This window comes from Mauremys reevesii, linkage group 4 (assembly GCF_016161935.1).
Source record: "Mauremys reevesii isolate NIE-2019 linkage group 4, ASM1616193v1, whole genome shotgun sequence".
Lineage (NCBI taxonomy): Eukaryota > Metazoa > Chordata > Testudines > Geoemydidae > Mauremys > Mauremys reevesii.
In genome coordinates this window covers 74,350,586-74,375,998 of record NC_052626.1, presented here as the reverse complement: position 1 = coordinate 74,375,998, position 25,413 = coordinate 74,350,586, and the positions used below count along the sequence as shown (strand labels likewise).

General features: G+C 48.5%; 1 protein-coding gene across 2 annotated transcripts in view; it reads right to left on the bottom strand.

Moving 5' to 3' along the window:
• The window catches only part of TP53I11 (tumor protein p53 inducible protein 11), a 46,810-nt gene that overhangs the window by 5,362 nt on the left and 16,035 nt on the right, over positions 1 to 25,413 (bottom strand). For both annotated transcript variants that reach the window (XM_039537458.1, XM_039537457.1), the window contains 5 exons: positions 10,189 to 10,352; positions 5,103 to 5,161; positions 3,265 to 3,313; positions 2,719 to 2,815; positions 751 to 852 (listed from right to left, as the gene is read on the bottom strand). In XM_039537458.1, coding sequence (XP_039393392.1) covers positions 751 to 852; positions 2,719 to 2,815; positions 3,265 to 3,313; positions 5,103 to 5,161; positions 10,189 to 10,317 — 436 coding nt within the window. In that variant the 5' untranslated portion in view covers positions 10,318 to 10,352. The remainder of the gene's footprint in view (positions 1 to 750; positions 853 to 2,718; positions 2,816 to 3,264; positions 3,314 to 5,102; positions 5,162 to 10,188; positions 10,353 to 25,413) is intronic.

Here is a 25,413-nt window from a genome sequence, read left to right as displayed (position 1 = left end):
GCTGATATCTGCCCAGGCTGAGAGAGTGTGCTATAGAAAACAGGTTGCTTCTCAGGCAAATGGTCTATAGGCAACCTGGGGAAGAGCTGACAGGAGCATGGAGGCTTTGGCAAGGACGTTCCTGGGTCAGGGAAAAGGTAGCTATATGTTGAACTGTTTGAAAGTTGTTGGTACAATCAACAGTAGCCTACAGAAAGGGCCTGAACAGATGCAGAGTGCGGCATTTAAACCCTTCCTGGGCTGATCGGGGACCGCACTGGCCTACAGCTCCTCTTGTGATTTTGTAGTGTTTTATGCCCTCTTTGCCCCCTTACTGCTCAGTTTGGGGATGACCAGGAGAAGCCAGGTGGCAGAGACTCAGCCCCACTGTGCCCAGGGCTGGGTGTTACAGTGATGGTCACTCCAAGTGTCAGACTGCACTGACAACTTTGCCTCCTCTACCATATCCTCTCTCTTCAGCATGAGTGAAACTTACCCAGTCAATGGGCTGTACACCAGAGGCCCAGTTATGGTTTCAGCTTTACTACAGTAAGTCTAGATAATGCCACTAAATTCAATGAGGGGACTCCAGATTTCCACCAGTGTAAATAAGAGCAGAATCTTTCCCCCAGTGAATGCCAAAGCAGTGCAAGTTACGCTGCTTTGCCATTGGCAGCATTCCCTTCTTCCCAGGCACTTGTGTGGGGAAGGGACAGCCTATCAGTTGGCCAATCCCCTCTGCTTCCCTCCCGCCTCAGTAGAGCTACTCACCTAGGAACTGTACCCCAAAGTAACAGGCCTCTGTCAGCAGGGTCCAACGGATGACGACCTTCTCTGATGTGTACAGGGCATTCCACATGATAAGGGAGAGACCTGAGACAAGAACACATAGCAAAACTGCTTCACAGGCTGAGAGATGTTGCAGGTGAAAGGGGCAGCTCAGAGACACCACCACCCCCCCACCCCCACCACCACCCCCCCGCCATGGGGAATCTCAGAAGTAACAACTAATTCATGAGGCTAACACTCAGGCATGATAGAGCTGTGTTGGTGGAACTGAGTAATCTACTGTGATGGCCCAAAGTTACAGAAGGGGTTGCTGCAATGTATTTGGATGGACCCACCTTCCAGGCTTGACACTGCTAGAGTGCCCCAGCCTGGATCCTGTAACCAAGCTGGTGGTCTCTGCACTTAGATAATATGGTAATGCGTGCACTAGAAATACAAACACTCCAAACATGGTGGGATGGAGAGGGGACCAGAGCAACTCATTGTGAACAAGCCCAGGGCCAGGGAGGCTGTTTACTGGAACATGGGTATTCATGGCATCCCAGTATGGAAGAACCACCTGCAGCTCTGTGCTTACTACCCCACATGATTCACCAAGCTGCCAAACTCCCTCTCCCAAAATCAAGATCCCAATTAGGCTTATTACTGGAGCCGGCCTTTTGCCTCTGAATCATGTTCATGCCTTTCCCAGAAAGCACCACTGTTCAGCAGCCCTGGTACAGAGAGTGTGACGTCCTGTCCTGGCCTTATATTGGAGGAGACCAAGGGAAACCAGAGGCCAACAAAAGGGGAGCTGTATCACAGCGCTGGGGGTTTCCAAGAGCAGGCTATGTGTGCTGTGCTTCCATTCTGCACCACCAGGTGCTGCCACAGGCTAAAGAGAGGAGATGGGCAGCGGATAAGCAGAGAACAGGTTTTCCATATGTACCAGAACCCATGATCCTGCTACCTACCAAGCACAGTACCCTTGGGTGATTCCTGCCACCATTAAAAGATAAGACCTTGCACGTGGACCCACTGTCATAAGCAGTCCCCTCTCTCCAGCCATCACTCCCTCTGTACAGTATCCTCAGCATCCCAGCGACAGATTCAAAGAGTGAGCAGACCTTGTGGGTCTGGTCTGTGCAAGTTTAGTGCTAGTGAAAGGCAGCAGGGCAAGCTTCTCCCCTCCCCACTATACGCACCACTCTGGGAGTCTGACCTTCCACGAAACCAATTTATTCATTGTCATTCCCAAGAGAAATCTGCCAGCACTACATTTTCCTTAAGCCTCCCACCTTCAGCTCCTCCAACCTCCAGTTTTGCTGCCACCTCCTCCTCCCCACATGGCACTGAAAAAGGGCTGACTAGTGTTCTAATCGTTCCAGGCTCGCTAAAGCTGGAGGTTGCAGAACATGGAGCTGGGGGAGGAAGCCCTGCTTCCCCCAAAGATTCCAGCCTCAGAGGGACAAGGGAATTGCCACACTGGAACAGGCCAATGCCTTGCCTAGCTCAGTACTCCCACGTTCTGCATCAAGGCTAGATGGGCCATCTAGCCTTGTGTCCCCCGCCCCCTCCTGCTGAACCAGTTCCCATCAATGGCCCTTCCAGTCTAGTATTCCATTTCTGGCAGCTTGCAATCTCCTCCCCTCACCTGGTGCAATACAATGTTAGAGACAGTATTGGGGGGGGAGGGGGGAGTTCTTGATCCTAGAGCTAGGAGGGAGATGGATCTTTCTGCAAAAAAAAAAAAAAAAAAAAAAAATATAACACACACAACCCAAACCCAAACTACTTGAAGGGGCATTTACCCTGACATTGCCTAGCTCTGTCCTAACCCAGTCTGAGGTTAGGTCTGGAACAGAGCTTTCCTTCCTCCTCCCCATTAGGATTCTTCACTCAGAGCTTCTCAACATCTTCCCTGTTAGTCCCACAGACTGAATCTCTAAGCTCAGTCTCAGCATTACTTACTGAGGAGGGCTCCTCCGTACAGCCTGATGGGAGTCTTGCTGTTGACGGATTCTTCTTCAAAGACGGCATCATAGAGCTGATCAGGGAAAGTGAGAGCCTAAAAGGAGTGGGAAGGAGACCAAGGGAATCTCAGTTGCTCTGCATGAGATTGGGTCACTTGAAGATGATAAAAGTAGAAGAGCAGCAGCTCCCCTGGGTGCTCCATGTGTTTTGGGTCACTGTGGGGGGGGGGGGAGGGGGAGGAGGATTAGAGAGGAATAGTGTCCAGGATCTCCTCTGTGACTGAGACCCCTGGTGCCAACTGTGGTTTTATGAACCTGCTACTAGAGGCTGGGACTTGGGTGTTAGGAACAACCTGTCAGGGAGGCTGTTGGTAAAACCCATTACAGAGAGACAGCTGATCACAGGCCAGGAAGAGAAAGTGGCAGCAGCTTTTGGAAGGTAGTGATGACAGAATAATGCATAGGGCCATGGAGATTGCTAGGTCATGACTGCACGTTGGCAGCCCCGGGTTGGGCTCCTTCTGGGAATGGTTCTCCCACTTACCATGATGGCGACCCCAGAAAATATGATGGCAGAGACAAACTGCCAGACCCTGCATGGGAAGAAACACAAATCAGAGGCACAGAGATTCCCCACACCCTCACTCTTCCATCTGCCCTAGCAGAGTGGCCCCAGGTATATCCCAGAAGACACCCCCACCCAGGATATCAGGGAAAAGGGAATTCAGTTTGTGATCCTTTCTTTATGTGGATGGAGAGACTGTCTTTGAGTAGAAGCAGCCAGTATGGAATACAGAACCACCAAAGGGATTTCCTGGCTAGCTGGAACACAATCAGTTTGGGGCATCTGACCGAGGAAGCCTTATGTACAAGTCAGCTGGGCATTTGGGGCCTGATTGATTTCAGTGGTGCACAGTGGAGCAGGGACAGGTCTCCTTTGGGCATCAGTGCATAGGTTAATGAGCTGGGGTATTGCACATTCAGTTTTTCTCCTTTCAAACCACTCTTCTAGGCTTGTCTATAGTCACAAGGTTTGATTTAGTAGCCAATAAGGGCTGGGAACCCAATTGGACATTCCCATCAGCTACAGACCAGCCTAGAACCCCAGCACACCCCCAAACTCATCAGCTCATACAGCCCCACTATTTCCCTTTACTCACTCAAGATTCCACCCTGACCCAGTTGGCAAACCTTTCCTACAAGACTCTGCACTTCTGCTTGTAGCCAACAGGCTGCATAGTCTCCCAAGTCCTTGTAGTCCCTTAGCTTGTGTGTCTTTGAAGAAGGAAACTTGCTCACAGCTACCTAAAAAAGTCTCTACAGCTTTAAAAAACCCACAATCTTCTCATAACAGAGGCCCCAGCACACCTTGGGACACAAATTAGACTCAACTCATCCAGTCCACACCTGGGACACTGGCAGTATACAACTCTGTCTTGTGACAGCATTCCCAGGTCCAAAGCCAGCCCCAGAGGTTTCTCACCCCATGAGTCTCTCCCAGCACTGGCTCAGCAACTGCTCAAAAGGCAGGGTTTGCCCCTTTGTATTGAAGAGGTACTATATCCACATCCAGATCTCAGAGATAACCACTGAGGCAGAGACCTAACATAAGAGCCCAGATGTTTAATGCCAGGGGCTCTGTTCTATAACACAGGGGAGACCCTCTTAGCCAACATACAAGAGTGTGAATCCTCACTCGACCCCCCCCATCCTCACCCCAATTACACAGATGAGTGACACCTATGCCCAGATCCTCAAAGGAATTTAGGTGCCTACCTCCTCTTGATTTCAATGGAAGTTAGATGCCTAGGTACTTTGGAGGATCTGCACTGCACAGGTGAGTGATACCTCCATATCACCACATAGAATACAACTGGGACAGGCCCATCAAAGAGATAGGGACGTCACCATGCCTCACACAAGTGAGAGCCTCGCTACACAAGTGAGAAATCTGCTGTGCATACTGCAGAAGTGTAATTCTACCTACCCAGCCTGCACAGGGGACACAAGCCCCCCATTGGCAAAGGGGAAATCATCCAGTAAACCCTCTACTGCACAAGAGACATCCACACACATACAGCATGGGTGAGGCACCTGTCCATGTTCAGGGTCATCCTGGGAGTGCCTGTACAGCCACCTGGGCTCAGCCCATCAGCACAGGTGCCCTGTTATAAAAAGTGTCTGCCTCCCTGACCATTGGATTGACCAGTAGTCCCAAGTGTGCCCTTCTGTGGCTAGCAAGGCTAAGGAGGATGCAAGGCTGCAAATGGGAGTGGGAAGAAAGCAGCAGCCCATGTAAATATTTAGGCCCAAGACCCTTAATGTCATCAGCCTCATCCCAACTGTACAGCCTGAGTGCTCAGACTCCCCATGGAAACTTACCTGAGCCCCAAGGGTTCCCGCACAGCAAATTTTATTTCATTGCCCAGGACTTGACTGATCTGAAATTCAAATGAGAACACATGGTGTCTGAACAGCCTATCCCCAAGTTCCTGCAAACAATCTCTGTCAGCCTGAGGAGAGGACACACATCCAACCCTATGGGGGGAAATCTTATCTCTGGGTGGAATCTCTTCTCCCTCATCTAGATCTGTTGGCCCCCTTTGGTAAGTTCCCAAAAGGTCATTATTTGGAGCCCCACCCTCTAAGGAAACTCCCTCCTCCTCTCATTGGAATGAGGTGCAAGCTCTCTTTCCCCCCTGCCCATGGAGATCTCCTCTTATGGGTGGGAGGGAGCAGCTGTCTGTTTACAGAGATAGTGGCTGCTGGCTGTGGAGAAATATGCATGCTGCCATGATTCTCTAATATGTCCGTTCTGTAGATGGATTCCTCCACTAGTAACAGACCCCCTCATGGATCCCATTCCCCTTGAAGTGTTCTATTCTGTAGACCACCAGGAAGCATCCTGTGACCACAGTTTAAGAGCCACTCGTCTAGGGGTACCCACAACCAGGTATAAGGTATGGGGAGATGTACACCCTTAGGAATTATGGATTAATGCAGGCAGACAAGACCCCACCCCTTCCCCCCACATTATCTCTATTCCCTCTGATTTCACAGCTTCACACTATCAGACTCTGCCTAACCCAATAAAATAACATTATCTATGTCCCAGGCAGGATAGGAGCATAGCTGAGTGCAGAATGCCAGCCATGTTTGCCTGCACAGTTACCAAGGTGCCTCCATCTCACTCAAGGCTCCTCAGTCTTTTCCATACCATGCTGACCAAATTCCACCACTCACAAACACACATCCTCAGATGCATTCAAGAGCCCAATGGGCCAGTTCCTATGAATTTCAGATGGGGTATCCTGACAATGGGGACGGCTGGTTTATGGGGTACTCCCAAACACCTGAGAAGCCAGTAGAAGTAAATGAGCACCAGCAGGAGACTGGAAGCAGGAAATGGGAGCAGAAGAGAGGCTGGTTACAGGTTGCCTAGTGTATCTCAGATGTGAGGCATTTAGTCCCTTCCACTCTCCTGGGGATATCAAACTGTCTCCGCTCTAGTGGGGATCCTGTTGGCAGGCAGCCATTTAAAAACAGTTAGAATAAATGCATGTCTCCATAGAGCCAAAAGGTCACATTTCCCAAAGGGGGATCTGTCAGATTGGTATCATCAGTCCAACTGGCATGGCTCCAGGGCCTGAAGCAGAGGAGGGAGCCAAAGTTCAGTAGTTTTAGGTCAACAGATGTGGGGGGAGGAGAAAGCAAACCCAAAAGGTTTCCATCTTGTTCCAGAGCTGATCGGGAGCCCAGCAAGGGATCATTTAGAAGATTAAAGGAGAACCACAGCAGAAAGGCCTCCCTGTAGGCAACACAAGGCAACAGCAAAGGGGCACTATGCAGAGGAAAGAGAGACCTTTACCAAGCAAATAAGAACAAAGGTGACACAGGCAGCCCTGAGTAGCTTCCTTCCTGTCTCCAGCCAGCATTGTCAGCTGGGGAGGAAAAAACAGCTTTGTGTTCCATTCTGTGTCATTTCCTGCATGTAGGGAAAGGCATGGGGGAGGCCCTCAGGGCCAGAGAGAGCTACTTACAGCTGAGACAAGTTTAGGCAAGTACTCCTTCCCCACCCTCAAGGGCCAGACTAGTCCCAGGTGGTGTTCAGGGACAACTCTCAGCAGGATAACAACGTTCCTAGGGAAGACTAGGCCGAGGTGGCCTTCCAGAAGAGCACAAGGCAGTTATCTGGATCTGGGGGTTTTTTTTTATATATATATATATATATATAAAAAACAAAACCACAAGACTCCATTCTTCCATTTGCAACCCAATCCTCCATGGGCACCAGGAGCGTCTTCTAAATAATTGCACCAATTTCTGAGGTATCTGCATCAGATTATGCCGAGTGGATTGACTGGCTGTGCTGTGTGCATAAAGCACAAGCTCAAAGTCACCTAATGGGTGCCCTCACAATAAAATTCCAGCAGTGGTTTAATAGTTTAAAGACAGTGTTCATATCCATTAATGTGAAAGCAGTTTACAGCCAGCCTTAGCACATCAGAAGAGCATAGTGCACGGTGCTTAAATTGCTGCTTTATTCTTGCCATGATAACGCATCTCCATGATTTGTAGAAGTCTGAGGAAAACAACAGCCGCCGCATTCTCCGGCAAAGGGGTTCTAGAAATTAAAGTAGAGGTGGAAGGGGCTCAGAGTGAGAGATCAGTGATCCCTTCCCATTATAGTGCAGCTGGCTGTCAGATATCAAGTCTCAATTAGCATTTTAGGCACATCTCACCCCCTGGTCAGGACTTTTTCCTTTTACATGCATAGATTTGTTTTCAGCCCCAGACAAACTTAATTACACATCTCTGTGCTGGACATACCAAGGCATCAGACTGTTTTTTGTAAATACCCAATTCCAAGGGATCTTTTCCTGTACAGGTTCCCACCCAAGGAAGTGTTGCCATTCTGCCTCAAGCATTGACAAATGCCCATTTCCTTCCTTGCTATGTCTCACAATGATTCCAAAATACATACTTTGAAATCAACTAGCAAAATTAGAATCAGGAACTGGCTTTGATGGGCTGCGTGAGTCAATCCAATTCAGCTCTTCCAAAACAGAGGGTAATTTGTGAAGTTCAGAGCTGGGCTGAACTGTGAACACCGCCAAAGGTTTGGGTGTTTGTGTATCTGGGGTTTGATTTACACCTGCCTCTCACATTAATGAGCCTCAACTGAGCAAGTCTCGACGAATATGACCAACTGGACAGGCCTTCCCTAGCCCCAACATTTTGAAAGTGATTTAGATAAAGGATCCAGGTAGAATTAGAAGTGGACAATGATCTACTGAAAGTGACCTGATACTGTAGGTCTTTTTCATCTCTAACTCCTAAGACTATGGGCAGATACTCGACCACAACTAAGTCCCCTTTGTGCAGCTCCAGTGACACTCCTAAAGGGGCAAGTTGGGGGTTCTTCTAATGGAGGGGAAGCTCCTAGTGCCCCTTGACTTCCCCTCCATGTATGGGGCATTCCAGGGCAGGCCTAGAAAGTGACAGAGGTGAGAAGGGGTGGGCAATGGAGTACTGCTCTGTCAATCCTGGACCAGTGTTATGAGCCCTAGGGGGACCATTCCTGTGGCTGCTCTGACTTATGTTGGGCTGATTCAGACCCATATGGCCCTGCTATCGGGGAGGTATCTTAAAGCCACCTGTGTCTCCCACACTCAGCATGAGCTCAACTGAGGATCAAGCCCCATGACTAATTCCTTCAAGCAACTGTCAATCCCTGCTCTTCAGTGTCTTGCAGTCTCTAGCATTTGCAATTCCCTGTCAAAAGCTTCTATGTTATTGCTCTTACACAGGCACTGCTGACTATGAAGAACTCTTGTTTCTGTATCTCTGTATGAGCAATACAATGTGCGTGTGTGTTCGCATGAGAGAGAGAGATGGTGACAGACAAAAAGAAAGATGAAGCTCTGTGTGTATCAGCATGAGTGGGGGTGGGGGGGAGAGGGAGAAATGGATGGATGTTTGTGTCTGACTGTGTTCTCAAAGAGAATATAAACCGCCCACAAAAGTTATGTATATTCCCAAATTTATAAAGCATCATCTCTAATAAGGTGAGAATAGCAGATTGAAACTCCAGGCCCTGCCGCCCCCAGAGGCCTGGCAATTCCACCCACGGCTGCGATTCTGCTCTATGCCACACCAGATGTAGCTGCATCTCAGTTGCAAAGCACTTCCTGAAGGGCTTACTGCACCAAAGGACAGTGAAAAGATTCAAATGGTCCCCGAGCCACCCACCCACCCACACTCTCACTGCATCACTGGATGTGGGTTCCCGGGATTAATATGTTGCAAAGATAATATGCTGTGGTGATTTGGGTGATGGGCTATTCTAAATCTTGCAGCTAAGCAGATGCTAGGATTTCAGGGATCCCAGCCTAGTTTTTAAAATCTGTCCTCTGCCTTTCAACATCTCTATTTCCCCCTCTCTCTTGCCCAGAGCACATTTTCCCATTTCCCCTCCCCTATACATACTTCTGTTGTCTTCCTCTTTTCTGCCCTCTTCATGTATTTTACTCCCCTCCCCTCTCCACCCCACAATCACATTTCAGGTTGCTTCACTGATATGCTGTTATTTTACATTCACAAAAGTTTTTAGAAATAGGCATCCCTTTTGCTTAGTCCCTTTCCACGGGACACGGGCCAAGCCCCACTATCCAAACCAATCTTCCTCTCAGCTCGACTTGCATTGGCTAAAGAGGTCTGAGCCTCAGAGTCCAAATCCCAATCCAGAATTTTGGTTTGGCCCATCCTGGAGACAGGCCCAAGCTGCATGGTTCACATTGGAATTTCCCCAAAGTTTAGGGTGTGTTTGGATGTGGGGGATTTTGCTTTGGGTTCCTTCCTACTACTTGTTTTTAATCTCAGGCAGGGGAAGAGAGCTGTCAGCTGAGCCTCATCCCATTATTTATCTGGTCTTTGCTATTTCTTGTTTTTTTGACCACCCCTCTGCAATGAAAGGTCTCTTTAGTAACCTTTTCATTTAGCTGCATGCCACAAGAAATTCCTGATGCAGAGCATCTCCCAACTTCTGATCTCCACAGGTCTCCCTGCAAGTCTTTATTACAGACCATTGCAAACATCTATCCTACCCCAAAGAACATGGGGTTCAGAGATGGTTGCCAAGTTGTTCCCCTACTGCCCTTTCCTCTTTCCCTTTCCCGTCAATAACAGTTTGGCTCAAGTAAAAACTGCATGTTTGAGCCCCCTGCACTGCCTGGAACCAGTTTTCCCTTCTTTGTGCTGAGATGTCAATGAAGGGCACAATGGGAGAGGGCAGTGCAAGTTCTCCAGTTCTCACTCTCCTCAGGGACACCCAACGTCTGACCCATTGTAAGAGGCCCTTTCAATCCTCCTTTTCCCTGCTGTCTCCCTGTTTAGGACCATCCAAGTTCCTCACCCCATACACCCAGAATAATGTTACGGTAACACAGTGCATGGAGGTGGTTCTTACCTTAGACCTATGAACTTCCCCATCATCATCTTCCCCTCCAACTCCCAAGATCTTCCTTGTCTTGAGTCGGCTCACCAGGTCCGTCTGGCTATGCTTCTTCATTAGAGGTGGGGGTTGCTTGGTCGCCATGGTGACTCACGAGCAGTTGCTGGCTTTGGAAGAAACTGAAAGGACAGAGAGGTCAAAAGTGCTGACAAGGAGCATCTCTCATGGGATTGGACCCTTTATGAGGGACTAAGCATCCTCCCATTAAAGGGGCTAGAGACACTTAGCAGGATTGGGCCGAAAATTAGTTGGGTGTCCTCCGTGGAGGAGAGTGTGGCATTGCTGTTCTCATGATAGGTCAGGCTAGATTTGTCCACAGCTGGACAGAGGAGTCTTAGTTCATTTTGAAGCCAACGAGGAGCATTTCTACCTATGTGTTACCTCCATACCCATTTGAAAGAAAGCACCAGAGCTCAAAGAAAGGGAGGTTCTGTGGCTTTAACGTAGTTACTTTAGGGCTGGTGTCAGCACCAGCCTGACAGTCTTGGGGACTGATGCCCCAGAACAAGTCAAGTACAGGCATCAACACTGCAAACTGGCTTCCCCTCTAATTCCCTGACCAAGAGCAACTCCTTCTAAAACCCAAGGAAGTTCCATCACCATGATCCATTCACTTGTTGGCCTCTCTGCCGTGTCTGTGTGCAAGGAGCACCACATGGCCCATTGTAAGAGTAGTATCCACATTTTTAAAAAAAAAATGTCCCCACAGGAACAGAGCCCCATCACCATTTCACACTGGTAACCTCCAGGGAGCTGTCCATTAAGGAGTTCTAGACAAGAGAGCATTAGCAGCCGCATCCCTCCCCCCGCCCCGAGTTCCCTTCCTTTCTAACTGCATCAAAGACCCGAGGAAATTCTTTCCACAAAGAATAAATTCTACATTTTGAGTTTCCTCAGAAGTCAAAAAAGTGGCTCAAAACCATAGAAGAAACCTGCAGCATAAACATGCTTTTCATGGCTTCTCCAATTAAACCTCTGCTCCATGTGCTTTTATCTTCCTAATTATAGTGGGTGGAAGAGCTTTGTTATCAGCTGGGAGCCTGTCTTCTCTCCAGATGACAGAAGGAGGGGGAGTCCAGCCAATTCAAAACTTTCCCTTGGGCAAGCTGGTACTAAGTGCTCTTAAAGAGAGGCTGCCTGCTGCTTCACTCATCTGACCCCTCTGGACTGATCATGAACAGACCACATTAACAATGTCCTGGGTATATCAGTCTCCTCTGAGATCTCACCAGGAGGGCTGATGGCATAAATGAAGGACTATCTTTCTGTGATTTCTGAGGGGATCCCAGTGAGAGAAGCTGTAAAGAGGATGGTAATGCAGAAGGCAGGGGTGCCTGAGCTTTGTTCAAGTGTCCATGGGGAGATGTGACAGACAGCTCTGGCTATGTGAGAGACCCTAGGACTTCACTTATCTGCTTTCTTTGATGCAAGTTTTCAGCTACCCTCATCTTTAACAGACATGCGAGGTAAAGACTATGGGGGCTAGAGGTCCCAGGATGCAGTGCTCCATCTGGATCTGTGTAGCACTGCATGCTGGGATGGATGGTATCTTCTAGCTTTTTCCTCTATATTAAAAATGAGGACAGCCCTGAATTTCATAGAAAAACTACAGGGGCCCATTTGGCCTGTGAGCCTCACTTAGTCCATCCTGATATAAAGTGATGTCCGAGGCAGTCTGCAATCAGGAGTTTAGCATCTTATCACAACATTTCCCAACCTCGAGGACATTAAATTACTCTAGGGGAGCAGTTGGGTGTGATGAAAGCTGTGCGGCCCCATTTATTTACTTGTGGCATAGGGCAAATGGCAAGTAGCTCCTTGACAGCCATTCACCTTCCCTTCCTGCTTCTGCAGTGGGTCCTAATGCAGCCCATCCTTGGGAGCAACTCATGTGTAAGGGCCACTGTCCAGCAATCTTCTCTTTCTTTGGCTGAACTGAGTCCCACAGCAGCACTCCCATAAAGCACTAGAGACGTACCCCCCCCCCCAAAAAGACCAACACACACGCACACCCACCCAAGACTGGGAGAAAGTCACACACACGGCAAGAGCTGCTCCAGCTGAAGATTGCTTGGCAGCTCTCAGATCAGACAGACCCTATCTTACTTTCCTTCAGTCCCTCTTGGCTTGGTCTAAAAACAATTTTTTTTCTGAGCAGGCTTGGGACTCTAATCTGGCAAGTCCCTCGCTCAGGCCAGATTTTCCCATAGCGGTTCCATGCAAGTGGAATCTGTGCTAGGGTATGTCTACACTGCAGCTGGGAGGTATGGTTCCCAGAGTGGGTAGACAGACATGCTAGCCTGAGCACAGCTAGCATGCTAAAAACAGCAGTGGCTATGCAGGCACAGGTGTCAGCTCAAACTAGCCACCCAGCTACATACTCAGGGGGTCAGGTGGGTTTGGACTCTGGCAGCTAGCCCAAGCTGTCACAACCACACTGCTCTTTTAAGTGTGTTAGCTTCAGCAAAGCTAGTGTCTGTCTACCCCTATTGGGACCTGTTGTGGAGACATAACCCTAGCGTCAAAAGGGGACAGGGCTCGGGATGAAATGTGTTAGCTGAGGGAAGCTATTCTGGTGTCCGGTGTGGAGAAAGCACTTCATTTGTTTTCACTGCATGCTATGCGCAGAGTAAGCATTCACAGGGTAAGTTAGCACTGTAACATGGTCATGCTATCGCAGGTTGTCAAGCCCTACAACCACACTGGTGCCATATCTGGCCATGACAAGCAGTATACAGCACCACAGCTCACTGGGCTGCTCCATGCTTTACAGATTTAAAGAGGTTTGCTCGGTTCAGCCCAAAGCTGCACCAAGATTCAGGTACCTGCATACGGCCAGGTGGCTGTACAAGAATGCATGAGTTTGTTAGTGGCCACTGAGCTGTTTTACTCATCTCCAGTGTTTGAACCTAGAGAAACTGACCTGCAAGCAGGAAGCTGAGCAAAGGTAGATTGATAGCTCCTGGACTGGAAGTGGATTTATGGAAGGGATTGGAGGACCATCATATGTCTTGATTGTTGCAATTGTCAGTGTCACCTCAGGGGAGCAGTACACACTAACGGCTACCTGGAGGTCTGCCCTAGAGCTCCGCAGTTACCTTGCCATATAGCACTGCTGGCATAGAGACGTGGGAATGCAGAGCATGTTAAGGGGAAACCCATGGCTGAGCCTGAGCTAAGCGTGTAGTGAAGAAAAGCCATCAGCTGAATAGTGTTCTCTAGCAGGGCCTATGCTGGTGTCAGAACAAGAGCTGATACTGTTGCTCTGGTCTCACAATTCTCTAAGATTGCCATCTATTTCCATGACACAAACCCACAGGATCCTGGGACAAATGTCATGGCTGACTCCTGTACTCAAAGGAATTAGTGAAATGACTCTGACCAGACTCTTAGAATTCTTTCCATCTAAACAGTTCTGCTGTTTATTTTCTTGCAAAATAAGTGTCTGGAAAAGTACAATCCAAGGTTTGAGTTGTTGACTTGAGTCCAGCTCCCTTCCATCATCCTTGGAAATAGCTGCAGTACAGCCAACTGCAGCTGCCAGAACCTAGAGAGATTTAGCCAGTGAGGAGATGAATATGGGAATAAGGATGCAGCCCCTTTTCCACACTGGAGCACAAGCCAGGCAGGTTAAAGCTAGAGACTAGGGAAGCAGTTTGGAGTAATTAACTCAAATTTTGCCCCCATATCAGATGCAAAATTTCCAAACAAAATCTGAACTAAATCTGTGCCCAAAACTTGAGCTGATCCCAAACCTTCAAGTCTGACCCCAAACTAGTCCCCCCAAAAATCAAAACCAAGGCTCCAAAAACCTTGGCAAACATTTTTATTGTTCCCTCCCACACACAGTTTCTGCTACCTCTCTACTTCCTGGCTGGCATTGAAGCACAAGTAATAGTTTGCTCCCATGGATTTCCAAGTTGGCTGGAATCAGGAAGCACCTGAGATTCCATTGGAAGGCCTGCTATCATGCTAGTCCTCTTTTCTGATCAAAGGCACTTGGTTCAGGCTAAAAGTGTCTGGGCAAGAGAAGCATCTGACAGCCCAAGGGGAATCTCAGGGCTGTTCATTCAGTGATGGATGAAATGAGGCAGGGAGAGAAAGCAAGAGACTGAATGAGAAAGTCAAGACTCAGGGTTGTGGCTGGCTAGTGAAGAACAACCACACAAGGACTGGCTCAGTCTGAAGTGTTCCGTGTTACTGGGGCTAAAGGCTGAATCTTCACTTGACTTCTCCCTGAAACCTTCCCTCATAGTACTTGTCTGACAAGGCCAAACTGCCTCCTGGAAGGAAGAATGAGGCAATGGCTTATTGAGGATGGGCTAGATGCCAGAATCTCTGGCACTGACTAATTAATGGCTGTTAACATTAATGTTAAGTGCCTAATTCCAGCTCCCCAAAGCAAAGGGAATCCAAAGTTGTGGTTTCCGCTCTGAGCCCTGTTGCCCTTAGCATATGGCTAGGAATAGCAGAGAAAAGGGTTGTGCAGAGCTCTATGGCCCAGCCTCTCAGACTGAGTATTGCTCTCCTCTGCAGAAGCAGAGCTGCACATTTAGCTGCAGGCATGGAACATTCATCTCCTTCAATATTTGCTGAGGTGGGGGGGACAAAGAAGTGGGGAATCTTGCTAAGAGACAATCTGCCACAAGGAGAGGAATTGATCCTAAGTAGCAGCATCCCCTGGCTTCCAAACTGGGGCTCATTGGTTGTAGTGGGGGAAAAGGGATACACGGCTTGGGAGATTCACTCCACACAGCATCTCACCATACCACACTGGGGCTAGAGCACAGAGAAATAATGCTGATCCTGCCTCCTGCTCTATCCCTCTTTCAGGCCAGAGGGTTCTGGTTTGTAATCCCCTCCCCCCCCCCCCCACACACACACTTTTTTTTTTTTAAAGTAAAGTAAGGGAGGATATTTGTTGCCTCCTGGGGGTAACAGACAAGTCAGAGAAGGGGCAGGGGGCAGGGGCAGCTCCAGGCCCCAGCACGTGCTTGGGGCGGCAAGCCGCGGGGGGCGCTCTGCCAGCGCCACGAGGGCGGCAGGCAGGCTGCCTTCGGTGGCTTGCCTGCAGAGGGTCCGCTGGTCCCGCAGCTTCGGAGGACCTCCCGCAGGCGTGCCTGCAGAGGGTCCGAAGCCGCGGGACCAGCGGACCCTCCGCAGGCAAGCCGCCGAAAGCAGCCTGCCTGCCGTGCTTGGGGCGGCAAAATGCCTAGTGCCGCCTCTGGCAGGGGTAGGACTACAATGGCTCAGGGGACTGAACATGTCTCTCTCTCTAGAGCACCAGTTCCACTCTGACCAAAGGCCAATTATGATCAAAATTCACTCCCATCTGATGGCTGGTCAATGGCCTCCGTGAAATGAGTTGCTGGGTCTCAGTCCAATTCTTAGTGGAGGTTTGCTCACATCACCATTAGTATTACCCTGAGGCTGCTCTAAGGTATGCCAGGGACTGGCCAAATGCCAAGACAACACTAGAGAGCACAGGTGGAATGTAAAGGTTACTTCAGGCCAGTTGTCTGCCTAGACGCCAACCCACAAACACAGCTTTGGCCCTGTGCCTCATGATCCTTATCTGGAAAAAAATGGAAAAAAAATTCCACCTCCCAGAGGTGATGTGAGGATGTGTGTGCGTGTGTCAGTCACACACACACTGCAACGGCTGCTCCAATTGAAGATTGCTTAGCACCTTCTCAGATCAGACGGCAAGAGCACTTCGCCCCCTCCCCCACACAAGTGGGGTGTGGAGGAATGAGCAGGGGGCGAATGGCAATGCCAGCCCCGTCATGTGGGGAAGGCAGGGCTCCAGTGAGCAGCGACACCAGCCCCATGCAGGGATGGGGGAATGCTTCGATGAGCAGCTTGGGCCAGCCCCACACTGTGTCCTGTTTTCCCTTTGGGAAAGATGGTCACCCTAGTCTAATGCTACCCCTGCACCCCTCTTGCCTGCTCTATTCCTTCCTCCCGGCCTAACTGCCCCTTCCAGCACTCACTCAGCTGAGCTTTGGAACGGAAGAGGCAAAGCTATTAGGATGAAGCTTGAATGTGTGAGGGTCTTGGAAGCCAAATCTGTACTCAGACCACACAGGCTTGGAGGGTGCATATTGAATGATGTAGAGATGAGAAGTGCCAAATTGACAGCTGAAGTCCTCTGTTTAGCCACAGAACAGGTACACATCAGGCAGCAGCAGGACAAACTTCCCCCTTAAACTCCAAACACAGTCAGAGACAGTCATTCTCCCTCCCCCTGTACCCCCCAGCCATTACCGGGAAGGCACAATTCCAGGAATGAGAGGGACATTGAGTCTCCAAGGCACATTCAGCCTTGAGCTAATGAAACCATCAAGTACTGAGGTAACGCCAGGACATCTGGGACCTCCTTGATCCTGCTACATTGCCTTGATGTCCCTTTGTCTCAGCAGCATGTCCAAGTCAGTTCCAAAATCCCCCTCTCCATGAGCCCACCACATCTCCCAGAGCTCATTCATAACCCTATTAGAAAGGCTGCAGAGCTTCCTATGCCCCATTATCCCACAAGACCCGCACAGTAACACCTCCCCAGCGTTACCCAGGTATCTCATAACATTTCCACTAAGGGCTACAATGACATGAAATGCATTTGAGCCAGAGTCTCTAGAGGAGCATTATTAATCCATCTTCTCCCCAATATGGACATTTCTCCTACCTGGCATACCCGGGCTGGGCAAAACAAGATTTTTATCTGGCTCTGGTGTTGGCAAATCAGCATAGGGAATCCCAACACAGTGAGCATCCCATTAGAAAAGGCTGCCTGGGAACATCTGCACGCTCACTATGTGCTTTTATAAAGCACTTGACAAATATTAGCTAATTAATCCTCAGTGCACCCTTTGGAGGTAAGTACTTATCCCATTTTACAGATGGGGAAACTGAAGCATAGAGAAGTAAAGTTACTTGCTTTAAGGTCACACAATGAGGGCTTGGCTACACTTGCAGGTGTGCAGCGCTGGGAGTTAAAGCTGTCTTCGTACAGCTGTGTAGGGAAAGCGCTGCAGTGTGGCCACATTTGCAGCATTTGCAGCTGTGTTGGGAGTGGTGCATTATGGGCAGCTATCCCAGCATTCAAGTGGCTGCAACATGCTTTTCAAAAGAGGGGGAGGGGGGGAGAGACGAGGGAGAGAGGGGGGGATTTTTGGAGTGGACACTGTGTCAGCTTCCTGCCTTGCAAATTCTGACCACTTCCCCCACCCCTCATTCACTCTTAGGCTTTGGCTACACTTGCATTTCAAAGCGCTGCCGCGGCAGCGCTTTGAAGCGCTAAGTGTAGTCAAAGCGCCAGCGCTGGGAGAAAAAACTCTCCCAGCGCTGTCCGTACTCCACTTCCCTGTGCTCCCAGCGCTGGGGCTTTGACTACACTGGCGCTTTGTAGCGCCGCAATTTGCAGCGCTGCAGAGGGTGTGTTTTCACACCCTGCTGCAGCGCTGCAAATTTGTAAGTGTAGTCAAGCCCTTAAATGCAAATAGCCTTCAGACCAGATAAGCAACTGCTCCGACGGACTCCCTTCCCCACCCCCGCGATGTGCTGTTTCTCTCCTCAAGCAAACACTAGCTGTCGACATTCATCCCCCTGCCTGCCTCATTCACAGCAAACAGTAGCTGTGTTTGTTTTTTTAGATAAGCAGCTCGGGGAGCCCCAAGTTCACAACAAAACAAAGAGAGTTCTTTAGTTAAAAGCATTATGGGAAAATTCCAGGTCAGTTACAGCGTAGTAAGATTAATCACTGTTTACACTGGCACTCCAGTGCTGCAGCACCAGCGCTGCAGTCGTTATTCCCCAGGCAGAGGTGGAGTACAGCCAGCACTGTAGCCAGGGAGATACAGCGCTGTATGTGCCTTGCAAGTGTGGACGGTGAGTGAGTTGCAGCGCTGTAAAGCCACCACCAGCGCTGCAACTCTCCAGTGTAGCCAAGCCCTGAGTCAGAGCTAGAGCTGAAATTAGAACTAAGATGTACTGACTCCTAGCCCTATGGCCAGTCCACTAGACCCTGGACCATATGCTTTGCGTTTCTACTTGCCTTTACCATTTGTGCACTAAATCTTCACTCAGCCTATCTGAAGCATCTCAATGGCATGATAAAAAACTTCCCTGACACAGAAAAGGAATATAAAAGATACCCAAAATGCAAAGCCATTTCTCCCTGGTACAAAGCCAGCATGGCATTCTGTCTACAAATAGCTCAAAAGGGAAGAACAGACAACAACCCTTTTATTTCTTTGAGGGATAACAACATCATGCTGCCATTGGTAGGTAGATCAGCTTCATTTTCATTTTAACCTGGGGAACTGGATGAATCAGGGGAATGGAATATGGATCCTTTAGCTTCTAGGTTGTCAGCGGAGAACTGACTTATCAGCAGTCACCAAGTTGTCAGATGGCAGCTCAGTGGCCTCTGTGAAATGAGCTTGACAATCTCAGTCTGATTCCTAGGGGACAGGTTTCTCTGTCCCAAGGAGCACTAATTGACAGTCTCAGTGAAGGGGTCAGGAGCCAAATGGGCCATGAGTCTGAACTCTGTTCTCTCAGTGCTCAAGATGGCCCTTCTCCAGTGTGGTATTTCCATTTGATACACTTCATAGATTCTAGGGCTGGAAGGGACCTCGAGAGGTCATCGAGTCCAGTCCCTGCCCTCATGGCAGAACCAAATACTGTCTAGACTATCCCGGATAGACATTTATCTAACCTGCTCTTAAGTATCTCCAGAGATGGAGATTCCACAACCTCTCGGCAATTCATTCCAGTGTTTAGCCACCCTGACAGCTAGGAACTTTTTCCTAATGTCCAACCGAACCTCCCTTGCTGCAGTTTAAGCCCATTGCTTCTTGTTCTAGCCTTAGAGGCTAAGGTGAACAAGTTTTCTCCCTCCTCCTTATGACACCCTTTTAGATACCTGAAAACTGCTATCATATCCCCTCTCAGTCTTCTCTTTTCCAAACTAAACAAACCCAATTCTTTCAGCCTTCCTTCATAGGTCATGTTCTCAAGACCTTTAATCATTCTTGTTGCTCTTCTCTGGACCCTCTCCAACTTCTCCACAACTTTCTTGAAATGCAGTGCCCAGAACTGGACACAATACTCCAGTTGAGGCCTAACCAGCGCAGAGTAGAGCGGAAGAATGACTTCTCGTGTCTTGCTCACAACACACTTGTTAATGCATCCCAGATTCATGTTTGCTTTTTTTGCAACAGCATCACACTGTTAACTCATATTTAGCTTGTAGTCCACTATAACCCCTAGATCCCTTTCTGTCATACTCCTTCCTAGACAGTTTCTTCCCATTCTGTATGTGTGAAACTGATTGCTCCACTTAGGATGGAACACTTTGCATCTTTGTTAAACTTCATCCTGTTTACCTCAGACCATTTCTCCAATTTGTCCAGATCATTTTGAATTATGACCCTATCCTCCAAAGCAGTTGTTAATCCCTCCCAGTTTGGTATCATCTGCAAACTTAATAAGCGTACTTTCTAGGCCAATATCTAAGTCACTGATGAAGATATTGAACAGAGCCTGTCCCAAAACAGACCCCTGCAGAACTCCACTTGTTATACCTTTCCAGCAGGATTGGAAACCATTAATATTCTCTTTCAAAGATTCCACAATGGGCACACTTCTGGTACCTGGATACCATAATGATGGGCAGATTAGACCGATCGATGAGATAATTGAGAGACAGATCTGTCACAAACCTGTTGGAATTAGTATTTCAGAACTACAGGCTATGTGATCATTTCTTTTTTATTGTGATTTACTGTCTTAGAGGTACTCCCAGGTCCTTCATCAGGCATCAGCCTCAACACACCTAAGTCAACTGCCTACCATCTCTATATAAAGAAAGCTACCATAGGGCATTCCGTCTCATGGGGAGGGAACATGGATGGTGATATAGAGATTTCCTCAATCTGTAATGAAGACGTGCAAGGTAGATTCTCCCAAATGGCGCACAGCACCTGTATTATACCTGGCTCACATAAATGGGACTAATGCCCACAGCTTTTCTTTTGCTGCCTCTTCTTGTAAGGCCTCACAGACAGTAATTCACTTGTCCAGCTCCTCCGCTGCCTTTCCCAGGCTCTGGCTGTCCCTTCTCTAGTGAGCAGCAACCATGGGAATGGCCACGTTTAGGGCAGGTTGCTCCACACACTGAAGGCTAATCAGCATGGCTATGCTGGCTTCAAAGGGGACCGACAGGGCTTGGAAGCACGGGGTGACCAAAGGCAAGTTTGGGAGAGAGGTGCAGGATTAGGGTTTATTATACTCTAACAACAAGATGTATTGTAAAGAGGAAAGGGGATAGATCACTTGATAACGGTCCTGCTCTGTTCATTCCCTCTGAAGCACCTGGCATTGGCCCCGGTCAGAAAAATGGATACTGGCCTGACCCACTGTGGCTGTTCTTATCATTAAAAAGATTTTAGGCCACAGCAAACATGTGTCCTGTATTTGTATGTTCCCCCCATATTACTTGAGTGCCTCACAGTCGTTAGTGTATTTACCCTCACAGCACCCCTAGGAGATGCACTTCCCTATTATATCATTTTACAGTCAGGGAACTGAGGCAGAGAGACTACATGCCTTTCCCACACTCACAGGAAGTGGATCTGGGTCTCCTAAACCCCAGGCTAATGCCTTAACCACCATCTCTCTGGCATGGCAATCCACTGGAGATGCCAGAGAAACAGTCAGTCCCAAATCCCCACTCTGATTTGAACTAACCCCTCTCCCTGGTTTCTTTGGCTGTGTCTTTACTGCAAAAAAAGGTTTGTTGGGGGGGGGGGGTTGGTTTTACAGTGGGATGGCTAATGTAGGCTGATGATTCCACCTTAAAATCCTAGTGGAGACAAGGCCTGGGTTGTTTTTACCCGAAGGTAGTGAGGTGAACTCAGCACTCTACTTCTGCCTAGTTTACATAGCAGTGAAATTACAGGGCCTTGTCACCACTAAGAGTTACAGTGGGATAGCCAATCTGCATTAGTTATCCTGGGGTAGAGCAGCACCTTTTTTAGGAAAACCTTAAGTGGCAAGTTAAATATGTTGCAGTGGATGGGACAGATCTGAGCTGAGGTTTCCCTCCTGTCTATTGATCTGTTGATTGCTCTGCCTTCAGCAGACCAAGCCAGAGTATCACTTACTATACACCCCCACAGGTGTGCCTTGTGGCCCAGTTGCAGCACATGGAACAACACACTGTGGACAATTATGTAGCTGTTCCTGGGATTCATGCTTTCTGAACTGCATACCCTGGCTAAGGGGGGCCACTCTTTCCAAGCTGTCTCTGCAGGTGTGCATGTCCCAGATAGGGTGACCAGACAGCAAGTGTGAAAAATCAGGAGGGGGGTGGGGGGTAATAGGAGCCTATATAAGAAAGACCCAAAAATTGGGACTGTCCCTATAAAATCAGGACATCTGGTCACCCTAGTCCCAGAGGTCCAGAGAAATGAAATCAGATCCAGTTTGAACAGGACCAGCCTTTAGGGGTGGGGAAAATAATTAACTCTCAATCATTACGGGACTCTATAGTGCGACTGCAGTGGTAGTACAGGATCAGTCTGCAATTCACATACAGTAAGAACTGGACACAGCATTCCTCTCCTGTAATACAGGCGGGGCATATGGCATTCTTCTCCCACAGTGACAACAGGCCTTTGAATGGAGGAAGGAGCCCACATGATACTGTCAAGAATCTCTCATGCCAGAGAGTCAAGGTGGGTGAGGTAATGTCTTTTATTGGACCAACTTCTGTTGGTGAGGGAGGCACTTTCCAGCTACACTGTGCTCTTCTTCAGGCCCTGCCAGAATGTCATTCCCTACAGTGATGTAGGCCAGGGTTCTCAAAACTTCATTGCACCACAACCCCCTTTGACAACAAAAATTACTATATGACCCCAGGAGGAGGGAACAAAGCTGAAGCCGGAGCCCTGCCACACCGGGCCGCAGCTCAAGGGGCTTCAACCCTGGGTGGGAAGGGCCTGTAGCCTGAGCCCCACCACCCAGGGTGGAAGGCCTTGGGCTCTGGTAGGTGGTGGGGCTTGGACTTCAGCTTCAGCCCCAGGAAGTGGGCCTCGGGCTTTGACCCCGGACGCTAGCAAGTCTGACACCAGCCCTGGCAACCCCATTACACAGGATTATGACCCACTTTGAGGACCTGACCCACAGTTTGAGAAGCGCTGGTGTAGGCAGTACTGTGTACAATGGGTGACTCACAGGGAGAGAACTGGAGTGGATTGTACCTTTCCTAAGAGAACACTGGAAGAAGCTGCTAGTTAAATCCCAACAAGGAGGGTGATGGGTCTTCATTCTTTGGCGTGCTTTGTAAGAGGAAGCGCCTCTTAAGGCACAATCTGGTGGGCATCAAGTCAAACTTACTTTGTGCTGCTTGAGCCCCAATGAAACAGCTAGCATGGAGCCCTGTTATTGTCAGGTAATCACTAGAGGATCTATATAAACTAGGGACGGTCATCTCTCCAGGAAGCTTTAGAAAAATAAAACACAAGGTGCTTCTCCTCACTTCTGAAGTCACCTCTCCTCTCCCCTTATACGCTGCTTTCCATGCAGCCTCCTAGCTAGGATTTCAGCCGGCACTCAACACCAGAACACACTGTTCCCTGCACAACTTGCACTCTCATCTAACATCCCTTCTCCCCCATGCACCACCCATGCTCCCATGGATCCTTTGCTCCTTTCACTCCCCACAGAGTCTTTCCTGCGGTCATGCTCCCCAGTAGAGCTACATGGTCATTTGCACATGTCATCGCTTTATAATTTGCTGCAAAAAATCCCCTACGGGAGGAAAGCAGCAGAGAAAATGAATGCATCATCATTGCTATTATTAGCAAAGCCAGTGCACACTCCCATCTCCTTAGAAAAAGGACAGGGAACTTTGCAGAGACTGCGCTGTAGTGAGGTTGCCCTAATTTGCACGCTTGTTGCCAGGGGCCTTCGGAGGTGCAAAATTGCTGGGGCACAGAACCACCAAACTACTCCCCCTCCTGGCATTCTTCCTGCATGGGGGGGGGGGCGCTCCTATGGGGCCATAGCCCAGGCATGTATTGCCTTGGGTCTCCCTCCAAACAGCTGGGGGGGCGGGGAGGAAGAGACGAGAAAGAGGAGGGAAGGAAAGTGAAAGCAACTAGAGGAATTGGGTTAGGGCTGGGGAACAAGATAGGGCCAAGAACACTGCAGAAGTGGAAGGGACATAGGGGGAATATCCTATCTACACATCTCTAGCTGACATCAATTTCAGGCTGTGAAAGGGTTTTGAGAGAGACAAATTCAATTTTAAAAAAAGCCATGGGAAGGAATTTCCCCACAGAATAAAAATCCCCAACAGTCTGTCCTGGCACTTACGGGAAAAGATTGCCAAAGCCCCAGGTTCAGGGAGTCACCTCTTTTTTTCCCTCTGGAGGGGAAGCTATTTGATCTCAATGTTATTGCTTGCTTGCCTGTTTGTAGTCTTGCTCCCTTAGCTCCAAGCTGGATATTTCAAATCCATTTTCCTTGTTGCAGCAGCTGGGAGATGTGTCCTGGCTCAGGGATTTTATCTTCCCAGGGTTTCAGCTTTTTTATGAGGGGAGCCAGGAAGTTTCCTTCTGATTCTTTCTTACACTTAGCGTGAAAAACTTTTCAACTTCTGATTTTTCTTTTCCAAAAAGGTGTTAAGTTTTCCCAATATGAGTTAAAAAGCTGTCAGTTTTATTAGTGTCCTTAAATACGAGTTATAATTAAACATAGCACCCACGGTGCTACATGGCTGATAATTGCCACCTGCAATGATGTGACAAGCCTTCCAAAGATAGGAAAGGCATCTGTGTCCTATCCTGAACAAACACTTTGTTGCATCTTATATCAGCTTTGCTGACCATGCTGTGTCATAGGTTGCACGTGCTCTGCCACATACAGTCACACATTTCATACAGTTTAGTCAGTGTACACATTTTGCCACATCTTACTCATGCTGACACACCATGACACATTGTTAATGCTCAATCACGCCTGACAATATACATGCACATGCTTGTACATGCAATCACATACACCATACATGCTCTGCCACAGTAACTTGCTTTTCAGAAAGATTGCCTGAATGCCCCTTGCTACAGTCGAGTGTTTTAACTGTTTATATAAAGTATACAAGATGCAGTCTGCCAATTCAGTGGCTCCAATTTCTAAGCATTATTCTCATAAGACACTCAATTCCCTTCCATTTCTTCCACTAATAAAAATGGTACCTCTTAGCACCGAGCCCACTGCAGCAATCCATCAGCAAGGAACTACTGTAGATCTGATGAGTCAAACTGCATTGCCAGTTTCAAAGTAACTCTAGAATTTGGAGCATCACTTGAATAATTGATTGGACTGCCATGCCAAACAGCGCAGGGATAACTGCCTCTCTTGATCCATCAGGCTTGGACTGGGAACTCATACATGGACTGTAAGTCTCCAGAGTTGCTAACAGATGATGAGAGAGAGAGACAGGTGGGATGCAAGCTTCCCTCATGCAAAAATGCATTTAAAATGTACTTCTCTCCAGATATACTGAGTGGTAATTAGATGACTCAGGTGTCATTAGCAGAATGCTCTAAGCAACAGTGTTCCCCAGGGCACTAGGGAGGGGAGGAAGAGGGACGAAAATAATGGAATTTTCACTGCACATGCTCTTCTCCTTTAAGAGCACTGAAAGGGCATGGGGTGTGTTCCTCTTTCATTTGTTTCCCACCTAGCCCTGCTGTGTGTTCCTAGAGGACATTCCTGGAATCTTAACACATCACCGGTCCTGCAGGAGATTTCTATTAAGTCACCACACATTTCTTACAGGATAAGAAGAATTTTAAAAGGGCCAGGACTGTAATCCATCAAAATTCACTGAGAGGGTCCTTTCAGTTCTGCAGAAGAATCTAATAGTGTCCAACATCTTGTCTTCTCACTTGAGGGAATACATAGGGTCAAATTCAAAGGAATAGCAGGGCAAGATACCCATCACAGGTATCTTTAAGGAGAGCTGGGCTCAGCCTCACCTGTGATAGATCAGCTACACTCTCACCCTCCCAAACTGATCCTGACCAGCTGAGGATTAGATGGTCTGGGTCAATTATTTTGGGTGCAGCTGGGAAGAAGTTGGGTGATGTCCCTAAAAGGCTGGGAGAA